Here is a 12,878-nt window from a genome sequence, read left to right on the forward strand (position 1 = left end):
CATAAAGTGTTCAACCACCGCATCCACTCAGCAGGCCTGGAGGTGGGAGTGAGCCCAGGGCCATGGCCCTTGCTCTGCAGGGCTCACTTTCCCAGTCACACTCACCACCCTGGAAGCATTTCCTCTCACCCCCTCACCTTGATGGTTTCTAGCTCCATGCGAAGGCGGTTATTTTCTGACAGGAGGTCCCTGTTCCTGGTTTCAATTTGTTGTAGCTGCGTCTCCAATTCAGCTTCATATTCTCGGCTTCCCTCCTGGAATTCTCGGAGCTCCTCTTGTGTGTTCTCTGCCCTACAGCAGAATTCCCAGACGTCAGATAATATACTGAGCACTTACATGTTGCCAAGTCTTATCCATGGGTTGGCTCTTTATTCAACCGTCTTTGGAGGCAGAAACTATCATTTCCTTCATTTTACAGATGAAAAGATGCGGTTCAGACAAGGTGAGTGATTTGTCTCAAGGCCACATAACAAGCCAGAAACAGAGGTTGGACCTGAATCTAGGCGTGCCTGATGCCAAAGCCATTCCTTTTCTTTTTTTAAATATATTTTATTGATTTTTCTTTTTTTTTACAGAGAGGAGGGGAGAGGGATAGAGAGCTAGAAACATCGATGAGAGAGAAACATTGACCAGCTGCCTCCTGCACACCCCCCACCGGGGATGTGCCCACAACCAAGGTACACACCCTTGACCAGAATTGAACATGGGAATTTTCAGTCCGCAGGCCGACGTTCTATCCATTGAGCCAAACTGGTTTCGGCCAAAGCCATTTCTTAACCAATTTACTCTTCACTCATTCATTCAACATACCGTATTTTCTGGCGTATGACTTTTGAAACGAAAAAAAAGCCTGCTCAGATTGGCCAGAGTCAGAGAGGCGGTCTATTAAAAAAAAGAACAGGTGTTGCCTCAGAAGTGGGGGGAAGTACAGCAAATATAAGCCTAAACCTATGTTTTAACTGTAAAATTAGGGGGTCGTCTTATACGCCGGAAAATACGGCATATTTTTGAGCCCAACATGTAGTAAACATAATTTTGATTGTGAATCCTTGCAGATTTATTTATAAGTGAGAATTGGTCATAATACAAATGTCATTTGTCACACTCACCCTTATAATGTGTCCATAAAGAAGATAAAAATCATGCCTATAGCTGAAACCGGTTTGGCTCAGTGGATAGAGCATTGGTCTTCGGACTGAAAGGTCCCAGGTTTCCGGTCAAGGGCATGTACCTTGGTTGCGGGCACAGCCTCAGTAGGGGGTGTGCATGAGGCAGCTGATCAACGATTCTCTCATTGATGTTTCTAACTCTCTATCCCTCTCCCTTCCCCTCTGTAAAAAATCAATAAAATATATTTTTAAAAAACCATGCCTATAGAAGAAAACATACAACTTTTAACATAGACAGGGAAGACATCAAATTTGTTCAAGATTTTTGCTTACCTTAGTCTAGTCAATTCAAATGGAGACTGCAGCCAAGAAATCAAGAGAAAACTGAGACTCAAAAGACTTAGGAAAGATCACCAGAGCAAAAATGTCAGTAGAGACCAAGGCTAAGTTCATCCACACATTCATATTCCCAATTACTATGGACAGATGTGAACACTGCAGTGAAGGAGGCTGATTGTAAAAAAATTGATTCATGAACTACGTTGGAGAAGAGCTCTACAAATACTCTGGACCACCAGAAAGACAAACAAATTGGTCCTAGAGCAAATTAAGCCTGAAACATCACTGGAGGCAAAAAATGACAAAACTGAAGCTACTTTGGACACATCATGAGAAACAGGATTCTTTGGAAAAGAAAATAATGCTGAGAAAAATAGAAGACAAACAGGAGATGGACTGACTCCATAAAAACGATAAGCTTGAGTCTACAAGAACTGAGTAGGGCTGTTGAAGACAAGACCTTCTGGACATCATTCATTTACAGAGTTGCCAGGACTTGGAACCAACTCAATGGCATGTTAACACACACACACACACACAAGCACCTCCCAGATATGGGCACAGAAAAAATGGTTTCAGGTTTTTAAAATTGCAACAACCCATTTTGCTAGATTCAGGGAGTTCTTTCCCCCGACATGAAGTACTGACCAGATATGGCATCGAGGAATTCATAAAACCCTGCCAGAAAAATAAGATGGGAAGTAGTAGTTTACTGGACCGCAGGCTTTGGAGTTCAAATTCTATCTCTGCTGCTTACTGGCTGTGCGACCTGGCAAGTTATTGCCTTCATTAAGGATCAGTTTCCTCACTTGTAAAATGGGAAGATCATGTTTTGTTTGTTTTTCATGGGGTAGTTTTGAGATTTAACTGAGATAATGTATGTTAAGCCTTCACATTGCTTATCAGATAATATGCCCCCCAAAATGACTGCTGCCATCATTATGGGAAGAAAACGCAGGGTGAACTCTGGAGAACCGACCTTTGTTTGTAGGTCATAGCCAGATCTTTCCAGTAGTTAGCTGCTTCTTCCTCAGAGCCGAATGTCTTCCCAGAGTCCTCCATTGTGAAAATGGAAGAAGTAGTCACTCTTCTTGTGGCATGGTGTCTAGGAGAGAAAGTTTTAAAATTACCCTGGTTAAACAGCTGAACTTTATAACGAGGGTTTGGGGGGGGGGTCCCCAAACTTTAAAATGGACTAAATGATAAAACAGTGCCAAATCACTAAAACTAAACTCAGACAAAATACAGCCCACCTGCAGGTTTCATTCCATGGACAGATAAAACCATCAGGATTTGCTGACTAACACACTGGGAAGAGGGGAAAGAAGAAAAATATGGAGGTGAGGACACCTCCTGGGGTTCTCGAATAGGCAATGGGTGCCACCCCCACCATCACCACAGATGCAGAATATCAGAAGGAAAATCTCTAGGGCAGGGGACCATGACCCCAGTTTGAGATACTATTCGTGTGACATGCCCACGACACATCGAGATGCAACACCGAATCTTAAACTCGGAGGTAAATTCTGGACTAACGATACAAATTTACGAGTTATGAGTTTGAAGCGGTTTCTTTCCTTTTTTCTTGTGACGGAACCGCTGGAGAATCTAAGGAGGGCTATTTATGGAACTCTGAGGAATGCCAATGATTGAAAAGGGGGGCAAGGAAAGAACAGTAATCGGAGGAGACAGAGGAGAAACAGAGAGCATAGATAGTGTTCTGGCGTAGATGGTGTCATGGGGAAGAGGGAGGAATGGGGGGGGAGGAGAAACGAGGGAGAATGGGGGGGGGGGAACACTCCACAGTATCCATGATGCAACAGAGAAGATGGTGAGATAAGGATTGGAAAATATCCAACAGACTTAGCAAAATGTTGGTCACTGGTAATATGAGCAAGAATGTTTCAACACAATGGAGGAGGGAGGAGAAGTAAGCTGGGTGGAGGAGCACGTGGGAGGGGAGGAAGAGGAAGTCCATGGGGTTTTGGAGAACTGGGTGTGAGTAGAAAAGGAGACAAAGTAGACCACAGCGAGAGGGGAGTTGGGGGAGGGAGAGGTGGCTTCAGCTCTGAGGATTCTGAGATAACCAGAGCAGAAGTTAGGAAACGTTCTATAATATTAACAGTTGTCAGTTTATAGACTCCCTGCTGATGGAGCCTCTGGATATAATAGCTTATTTTCTGAATTTATTAAAGGCTCTGAGCTTGTCAAAAGGTCACTGGGAAACCCAAATTAGATGCCTCTGAGGTCCCTTCCTTCCTTCAAAGGAGCTCACAGTCGGCAGTGTGTGTCCTTGGGGACAAAAGAATGAACTCAGCCCCTCACTTTGCAAGGCATAACCAAGAAGCTGTATTTTGGGCTAAAAGTACAAATAACTCGGCTACATATGTCAGTGCTGGCATGAATACAATCACCAACTGCTGGATCTCTGGCAGAATTTGAACAATAATACCTACACGTGAGCATGGCACTTAACTGATAACTTTACACTTGCTAGTAACTAACTGTATGCACATCTTGTAGCCCTCCTAATTTCTCCTCTTCCCTAATTCAGAGAAAGCATGCCATGAGACCTCCCACCAACACCCTTTTGAAAACAACCTCTCTAAAAACTCGCTAAGCAGTGAGGCCAAATGGAGTAGAAAGCTGTTAATACGTTGATTTTTTTTCTAGTCCAGCATTCCTTCTTCCATCTTCCTGTAACAGTATCCCAACATTCCCTTGGAGAAACTGACTCTACACTCTTTCCATGTGGTTCTGATGAACTTGACATCATCTTCTGCACCTGGGAGAAGGCACATGACTACTCATGCCTCCAGCACCAGCAACTGGCTTACGGGTGGGCCTACCCAACGATGAGCCAATGACAGGGATCAGCCTTACGCAAGCTGAATAGTCATTGGTGCAGGGCTGGACTTACCCCAAGCTAAGCCAATAACAAGGATGGGCCTAACTCAAGCTAAACCAACAAGTGCCCAGACCCACACCTTTTGCAAAGCTATCAAGAAACAAAGTCTCTGGAAGTGTTAACTAATCTTATTGTGATAATCACTTTGCAATACAGACATGCATAAAACCATCATGTGGTACACCTTAAACTTACACAATTTTAAATGTCAATTACTAGTATAACCATAAAGCTGGCGGGAGGGGGGAGAAGAAATTAACTCTTCCACTAGGGTTTGTTAGATGGTAGGAGTTTAAGCCCAGAGTTCCAATGATCATCTATCTTAATTTATTTCCTTCCTTCCTTCCTTCCTTCCTTCCTTCCTTCCTTCCTCCCTCCCTCCCTCCCTCCCTCCCTCCCTCCCTCTCTCTCTCTCTCTTTCTTTTTTGTAATATATATTTTATTGGTTTTTTTACAAAGAGGAAAGGAGAGGGAGTGAGAGTTAGAAACATCGATGAGAAAGAAACATCGATCAGCTGCCTCCTGCACCCCCCTCACTGGGGATGTGCCTGCAACCAAAGTACATGCCCTTGATCAGAATCGAACCTGAGACCTTTCAGTCCGCAGGCCAAAGCTCTAGCCACTGAGCCAAACCAGTCAGGGCCAATGATCATCTTTCTACTGCAAGAGAGGAGACAGCCAGGGAATGAAGCCAAAACATAGGAAAGCAGGACCAAGAGGTAGAGGGATTGGGTCCTGATGACACTGTTTGAGCGACTGGATCCAGCTGTACCTAATCTACAGTTATGAGAGATAACCAACTCCCTTTCTTAGCTGTACCAGATAGGGTTGGGTTTCTGTCACAAGAGAATGCTACTTAATATATAAAAAAAGTGATAGGTCTTATTTGCTGAAAGTAAAAAGAATTGAGTACCTAGTCCTAGAGGGTAAATAACAGTAATTAGCATGGCACCAGAAAGGGTGAACCTAGGTATGGTGCTTCCTGCTCAACCCATAAGCTCCAACGAGCCCAGAACACAGCTAATAGGCAGTCACCAAACCAATGTCTATAGTGTCCAGAGCACAGAGCCCATGCAACTGTAACTGAGCACTGTGTGGCCATTAGTGATCTTTTTAAGGACAAATGCATGGAAGGAAGTCTGTGTAAAGTAGGGTGACAATGTAAGGAACTAGGGACAATGAATGTATACTGACTTTTCCTGTTGTTTGCAAAAAAGATCATGTCCAAAGTTCACCATATTTATATTTAGTCCCTGACTATTTCTCTAAGCGTTTCCCACCTGCCTACCCCTCTTGCTTATGCACCAGCCACACTGCCTTCTTTCTGTTGCTTTAACACAACAAGCTGGCCCTACCTCAGGGCCTTTGCACTTGTTCTCTTTGCCTGGAATGCTTTTCCTTCAGATTTCTCAGCAGGTTTCCTTCTTGCCATTCAGATCTCAGCTAAAATGTCTTCCCCACAGAGATGACATTACGTTAATATGACCAAATATCCATTCCAGCCCTTCAGTATCATACTAACCCAACTTTGTGTTATCACTTTATGAGCTTTGTTTTTGTTTATCATCCCTCACTGGAATGTCAGTTGTTGAACATTAGGATTTCTCCATCTTTTTTTATCCCCAACATTGACACGCATTCAATAAATGCTTATGGAATGAACATATATAGGGGAAGAAAGAGATTGGCCACTAGCTGATGGAGATATGAGGTTAAGAAAAGGCAAGAAGCAAGAGACCCTCTGAAGACTACTTTATAATTTTTATCTGTAAATCCTTAAGATGCTTATCAGGATGGGGAAACCCTCTCCCTCAGCACCTGGGTGGCACCTCCTTGATGGGAAGGTGTTGGAGGACAGGATGCCATGTTTGAAACTACCCCCTCCTCCGGTTTACATGATAAGGAGTTTCTGATATAGTTACTGGAATTTAATAACCTCATCCTACACGCTTATGACAGACGAGGCTTAGAAAAGGGCTCCTTAAAATACTGTTATCACAGCCAGTGAGGTTCAAAACTTAATCCCGAAGGAAGAAACTAATTTGTGATGTTTCAGGAGGCACTTCCATTGTGGGAGGGGCTCTAAATGCAGCCATGCTGATGGGAAGGATCTGGTTTTGGACTTCAGGTACTGGGGAGAAACTAAGCAGAGACCTGAGCAAGTCACAGCTTGCACTCCCTTCTCTAAATCTCTGATTCCTTCAACTAAAGGTAAAAACCACCGCCTGCATTTCAACCAAAAACCTCTGCACTTCAAAAACAATCCTAACGGAAGAGAAAAAATATATTACAGGTAAGAGGGAAGAAGTAACGGCTTTGTTTTAAAACAGCAATCTTTTTTTTTTTTTTTTTTTTTTTTTAATATGGAACGCTTCACAAATTTGTGTGTCCTTTTTGCACAGGGTCCATGATAAACTTCTCTGTATCTTTCCAATTTTAGTATATATGCTGTGGAGACAAGCACTGAAACAGCAATCTTTAAAAAAATGTTTGTTTCCTTTGCCATGTGAAAATGTCTCAAAGTTCTGTTATTCTCTGCCACAGAAAGCAGGTAAGATGACTTGCAAAGGTTCCCTTCTTCCAGCATTATCTACTGAATTTTAACATCACCTTCTATCTGCTGTGTGCTGGGCATTTATAAACAATTTTGTCACTTTAAGGCCATTCAGCTGTTAAGAGTAAGCAAGACACGCTGAAACCGGTTTAGCTCAACAGAGCGTCGGCTTGGGGACTGAAGGGACCCGGGTTTGATTCCGGTCAAGGGCATGTACCTTGGTTGCAGGCATATCCCCAGTAGGGGGTGTGCAAGAGGCAGCTGATCGATGACTCTTTTCTCATCGATGTTTCTAGCTCTCTCTCTCCCTTCCTCTCTGTACAAAATCAATAAAATATATATTAAAAAAAAAAAAGAGTAAGCAAGACAATCACTTGGTTTTTTTAAAGCTGGAGCAGAAACATTGTAAAACAGACAGTGGGGTTGAGGAGTTGTCTTTAAATTCAAGTTCAAGGTCTCCTTGGGATTGCAAACAGACTGATTAGAGATCAAAATCACTCATTTCATTTGGCCCACGCAGTCTTTTAAAAGGCCCCGTGACAGGCAGGTGTTAACTCTTGGTAATGATATACACACCTTGTACCCACAATCTTAAAAACCGATACTTCATTCATGCCTCTATTTCATCTGTGCTACCGGCATTTAGTCTATCTTGTGTTTTCAATACACCAGCATGTCATAGTGTCCCACCATCATGGACAAATCTAATGGGCACCTCAACTGTATATTCTACAGCACGCACAGAAGAACAAATGGAGACAAGTGATTCAAAAAGTATCTATTTTATATAACTTAGAACTATCACTCCTACAAAAATGTGCTTCAAGTTTTTGGGTTTTTTTGTGGGTTTTTTTTTTTGGTGTGTGTGTGTGTGTGTTTTCCATGATTAAAGTTATCAGAGAAGTCTGAAAACACACTTGAGACACATGCCTTTGATTTCAAAAGCAGAAAAACAACAACTAAGCAATCTCTCCTGGCTTCCCTCTGAGTGAAGAAAGCCAGCGCATGCTGGTCAGAAGCAATACACACCTATAAACCATCAGGAATTAACTCACCGCCCTTCTCCACCGCAACCCCAATCCTTCCCAATCAAAACAAACGGAAGAGCCGAAGGGAAAGGAAGGGAGAGAAAGAAGTTGCTAAATGCCAGCACGTGCTCCCACAGCTTCTACCTGAGGAAGCAGGCTTTGCATTTTGCAGAGGTGATATCACTGGGACAAGATCTGTCAAGAGCCAGCAAGTCTGGCTTCTGTTTTTGTGCTTTCCACGTCTATAATGATCTACCTAAAAAACAGGCATTCAAGGACAAATACTCATGGCTGTACACCATCAATTCACTGATGTGGGAACTAGACAAACTTAACTGTCAACAGAGGACTGATTGGAAAACTATGAAGTTGTTAAGAATTATATGTACTGCCCTAACTGGTTTGGCTCAGTAGGTAAAGCATCAGCCTGCGGCCTGAAGCATTCGATTCCAGTCAAGGGCACATGTCTGGGTTGCAGGCTGATCCCCAGCGGAGCATGCAGAAGGCAGCTTACCAATGGTTCTCATCATTGATGTTTCTAGCTCTCTCTTTCTTCCTTTTTGAAGTCAATAAAACTATACAAAAATAATAATAAAATTATTTAAAAATAATTATATGTACTAAAATGGGAGAAAGTTCATGACATATTAAGAAACAACACCATTTTTGTTTACAAATCTATCTCCCTTCTTTCTATAAAAAGGGTCTAGAATCGTGGTTGGCAAACTGCGACTCTTTGGCCCCTTGAGTGTGGCTCTTCCACAAAATACCACAGCCTGGGCAAATCTATTTTGAAGAAAAGGCGTTGGAAGAAGTTTAAGTTTAAAAAAATTTGGCTCTCAAAAGAAATTTCAATCGTCATACTGTTGATATTTGGCTCTGTTGACTAATGAGTTTGCCGACCACTGGTCTAGAAGGATGTACCAGAATGTGGGTAAAGCAGGCACTGAGATGAGAATTTACACCTGACATAATACTTTATACCTTGACTTTCACATTAAGCATATTTTGCTTTTGAAATTTTAACCCGAATAAAAAAAATAAAAATAAAAATAGAATAGCTATTGTTCCAGGGTAATTTTTTTCTATTGAACCAAAATGCCAGGGAATGAGTTTTTCCTACTGTGGTTTTCCCCCTCCTCTATCCCTTTTCAAACATTTCTGAAACACCTACTAAGTGTTCAGGCACAGCTGGGAGAGGCGGTTACAAAGCATCTACATTGGTACTGGATGCAAACACAGCACTAGTAGCTGACACCAGCTTTCTGTACACAGGTGTGCTCATGTTAGAACGCTGTCTTTAAGGGAAAGGTAGTGCAATTTCTCTGGTTCGCATGTTCAAAGCCAAAAGAACACACTTATCCAAAATGGGATAAAATATACCAACCAGAGAGCGGCTCCTGAGACTTCAAGGACATAGATCATCTGGATCTAATTATGCATAAAAGATACACCAAGAGGAAAAAGACTGAAGTTTCAAAACGGATTGGATACCGGTGTGTGTGTGTGTGTGTGTGTGTGTGTGTGTGTGTGTGTGTTTGGGCGGTGTCAGGTACCAAGTGTCTCTGGGAGTCACTGGGATTCAATCCCTCTTCAAAGCACCCTACCCATGTCCTAAAATGCCATCCTATCCTCTACCACACACACAAAACTAGCTCGGGGAAACAACCAATATCTGCCCAGCGCACGTTGCAAAGGCCATTTCTCCAGAAAGAAGTGAAAAGGGGCCTCGGGCTACCAGCAGAAAAGACACAAGCTTAGTACAAACCCTGAACAAAGAAGTCAGGGAAGTTCAGACCCCTCGGGAGGCAGAGAACCTGAGAAGACGGGAGCAGATAAAGCAGCTTCCCCAAAAGCGGCGTCCCCGGGGGTGACGGGGTTTCCCATGACCTCGGAGAGGTCGGTAAGCCCAGCCGCAGCATTCAAGCTGTAGAAGCGGGGTTTTTTTTTCATCCTTTATCCAATCCGTCCCCAAAGTGCTGTCAGAGGAAATCTGAACCGTCCTGCAGCAGAGACCTGAGAAACGCGGAGGAAAGGAGACGTTCCCGGAGGGGAGGAGGGAGGTGGAGGAAGGAGGTTTTTGGAAAGAGGCCTGCAAAGAGTGTGGAAGAGGGTGGGGAAGTGGGCCAGAAGGAAGGAGAGCTACGAGACATGTAGGGGAGGATGGGGGGCAGCGGAAGGAAAGGGGGGGGGGGATGGGGATTGAGGAGGGGGCAGAACACAGGCGAGAAAAGAGACTAGGGGGGTCCAGGAGGGGAGTCCGGGGCGGGAGGGAGCAGGGGAGCAGAGCAGCAGAGCAGCGAGGGCTGGGAACGTGGAGGGCAGAAGGCTGGCCAACGAAGTCAAGGAGGGCAGCAAGAGAAAGAAAGTTGCCCGGGGCTCGGGGACCCGGGAGTAGGAAGGCACAAAGTTAGCAGCAAGAGAGGTTCCAGGGAAGCGGGAATTTCGAACCCAGTGCCCGGGACCGCCAGAGTCCGGGCGGCTAGGAAGCGACGCGCAGGCGAGGGGAGCCCCGGGGTCTCGGCACCGCGGCGGCCAAGGGGGGGGGGGGGGTCCCGGAGCGCACCTGGCGGCGGGGCGGGGGCAGAGAGTTTCCCGGCGGCGGAGGCGGCCCCCAGGCTGCCCTCAGCCCCGGCGGCGGCGGTGGCGGCGGCGGCTCCGCACTCACCCGAGCGAAGGCGGCGAGGACGGGCGGCGGCTGCAGCAGAGGAGGCGGCAGAAGCAGAGGGCGGTGCGGCCGGGACCTGGGGGGGGGGGGGGGGGGGGGGGCCCGCCCCCGCCCTAGCGCTCGCGGCCCGCGGCCCCCATTGGCTGCCGCGCCACGGGACCGCGTCCGCCGCGGCCAATCAGCAGCGAGCAGCGGCGTTTGGAAACTTTTTTTTCCCAGGGTCCGGGTGCGGCGTGGCCACGCGGCGGCCCTGGGCGGGCGGGCGGGGGCCGGGGAGGCGCTGGCTGGCGGGCGGGCGGGGACCTGGCCCGCCTCGGAGGATGCTGGCTGCTCCCCGGACACCCCGGAACGGGCTCTGACTTGTACAAGGGCCAGGTCTCCCTCCCCTGACACCCACTGCATTTCCCCCCAAATCAGAGGAAGGACAAAAGATTCAGATCCGCTTAGGCTAAGCAATGCCCTGCGTTTTTCCCATTCCTTTATATACCCCAAATAAAAAATGTCAACATTACTACTTTCTTCAAAGGGAGCAAAACTTAGTGCGTCAGAGTTTGATTTCAAGCCCGGTTTTTGAATCCTTACTTAGCTGATCTCGGGCAAGTTACTCTAAGTGACTTAGTTTCCTCATTTACAAAATGTTCATGATGGGATTCTACCTCATCGGAGTAAAGAGAGGCGGAATGAGTTAATTTGCCTTTTGTAAAAACAGTGCCTAACACATAGTTAGGTACAATCTATGTATCTGTTAAGTGATCGTGACTTGTTAGAAATTTGGTTGTGTCGAGTACAATGCTAACTTGACTTAGGTTTTCTCATTCAATTCTCACAGCAATCCTAATTGGTCTCCAGCAATTGTTTGAGCACTCACGCTTAGATGCCTATCCTCAAAGAGTTTATACTGCTAAGAAATAAACACATTAAACAGCCAACAGAAAAAAAAAAAGTTAAATAATTTCAGCTTCTAGGAAGTGCTAAGAATAGAGCAAGGTCACGTGGTAGAAAGCGTTGGGGAGGAATCATTTCAGATAAAATTGTCAGGGAAGGCCACTCTAGGACAGTGGAGCTGAGGCCAGGATGATGAGAACCACAGGAAAACACTTTCGCTGTCTTCATTTAAAGATAAGAAAGCTAAGGTGCAGGAAGTTAAATGTGTTGCCCAAGGTCTCACAATTGGTAAGAAATCAGGCTTTAAAGCTGGGTCTGTTTGACTCCTCCACTCACTCGTCTTCCTCAGCACTATGCTAGAGGCAAAGGAATTTTAACTACTTTGAGGATTCCAAGTACAATCATAGAATCCCTTCTGCCCCCTCTCCTGCCTTTCTCTAATTCTACTTTGTTTTGACTCCTCCCTAGTCCCGGAAGAAGCTCGAAGAAGCTCGGAGACACAAAAGGGAACCACCACCTACATTAACATGGATAAGGAAAGTACCAAAATTTCTTGGGGGAGGGGGAGGGCTTTTTCATTCTGGTCCCAAGTGCTAATAAATCATTTGCATCCTTTTGACACGTTTGCTCAAATGCTTTCTTTCACTCCAACAAAATTGTATTGACCCTTACCACTGTGTGAGGTTTCTGCAGGGAACAGTCAACCCAGTTGACAGATAAATTGAAGTATAAATTGATGAAGTATCATTTCAGTCTTGACTAAAGGGCACTGATCAGTAATGTCAACTAGTTGGCTTTCAGTTTCCTTCATTTTCCACCAAAAAGAGGGAGGGGATATTGAAATGATTATCATTATTAAACTCCTCTTCATGAACAGGAGTTTAGTAAATATCATTTGGTAAAGCCTTAAAAAATGAGAGGAAAATTTTGGTGTACTTTAAAGCATTATTCTCTCTTTATTAAATTTATTTTCCTTGTAGTATTCAGATATGAGTGGAGAACTCAATTTCTCTTAAGTTCTTCCATTATAATTTACTAGAGGCCCAGTGCACAAAATTCGTGCACTGTTAGGGTCCCTAATGGCTGCTGGCTGCCTAGGGGGTACAACTTCCCTTCCCCCAGCCGGCCCCATCCCCTGGTCAAACTCCTGGACAACTCTCGGGGAGGGGGACACTTTACATACTACATTTTTATTATACAAGATTATTTCAAAACTCTAAACTTAACCTAACATAGAAGAAAAGTTGCTGGAGTAGAAACTACTTTAGTGGCAGCCAGGTTAATCTAGGAGCTGAACTGAATATAAAGTAGCTGCTTAAATAGCACAGAAATCAATCTTCATCTTTGTTTCATATAATTTGGCCAGGAAAAAAATGAAAGTTACTCT

At 44.8% G+C, this 12,878-nt stretch overlaps 1 protein-coding gene and 1 non-coding gene across 14 annotated transcripts in view; both read right to left on the reverse strand.

Annotated features, from left to right (window-relative positions):
* The window catches only part of NDE1 (nudE neurodevelopment protein 1), a 32,939-nt gene extending 22,251 nt beyond the window's left edge, over positions 1–10,688 (reverse strand). For 10 of the 13 annotated variants that reach the window (XM_045571276.1, XM_045571271.1, XM_045571279.1 and 7 more), the window contains exons 1-3: positions 10,505–10,649; positions 2,428–2,553; positions 138–291 (exon numbers count right to left, since the gene is read on the reverse strand). In XM_045571276.1, the coding sequence (XP_045427232.1) occupies positions 138–291; positions 2,428–2,510 (237 nt within the window). In that variant the 5' untranslated portion in view covers positions 2,511–2,553; positions 10,505–10,649. Of the gene's footprint in view, positions 1–137; positions 292–2,427; positions 2,554–9,706; positions 9,727–9,755; positions 9,898–10,504 lie in introns of those variants that run through there. The other 3 variants (XM_036411373.1, XM_036411377.2, XM_036411374.2) reach the window with 3 other exon arrangements.
* Positions 6,714–6,820, reverse strand: LOC118703968. The gene has a single exon (XR_004983209.1). It is a non-coding gene; the product is annotated as a U6 spliceosomal RNA (small nuclear RNA).
* Positions 10,689–12,878: the final 2,190 nt, after the last annotated feature.

This window comes from Pipistrellus kuhlii, unplaced genomic scaffold, assembly GCF_014108245.1.
Source record: "Pipistrellus kuhlii isolate mPipKuh1 unplaced genomic scaffold, mPipKuh1.p scaffold_m20_p_4, whole genome shotgun sequence".
In the NCBI taxonomy this organism is placed as follows: domain Eukaryota; kingdom Metazoa; phylum Chordata; class Mammalia; order Chiroptera; family Vespertilionidae; genus Pipistrellus; species Pipistrellus kuhlii.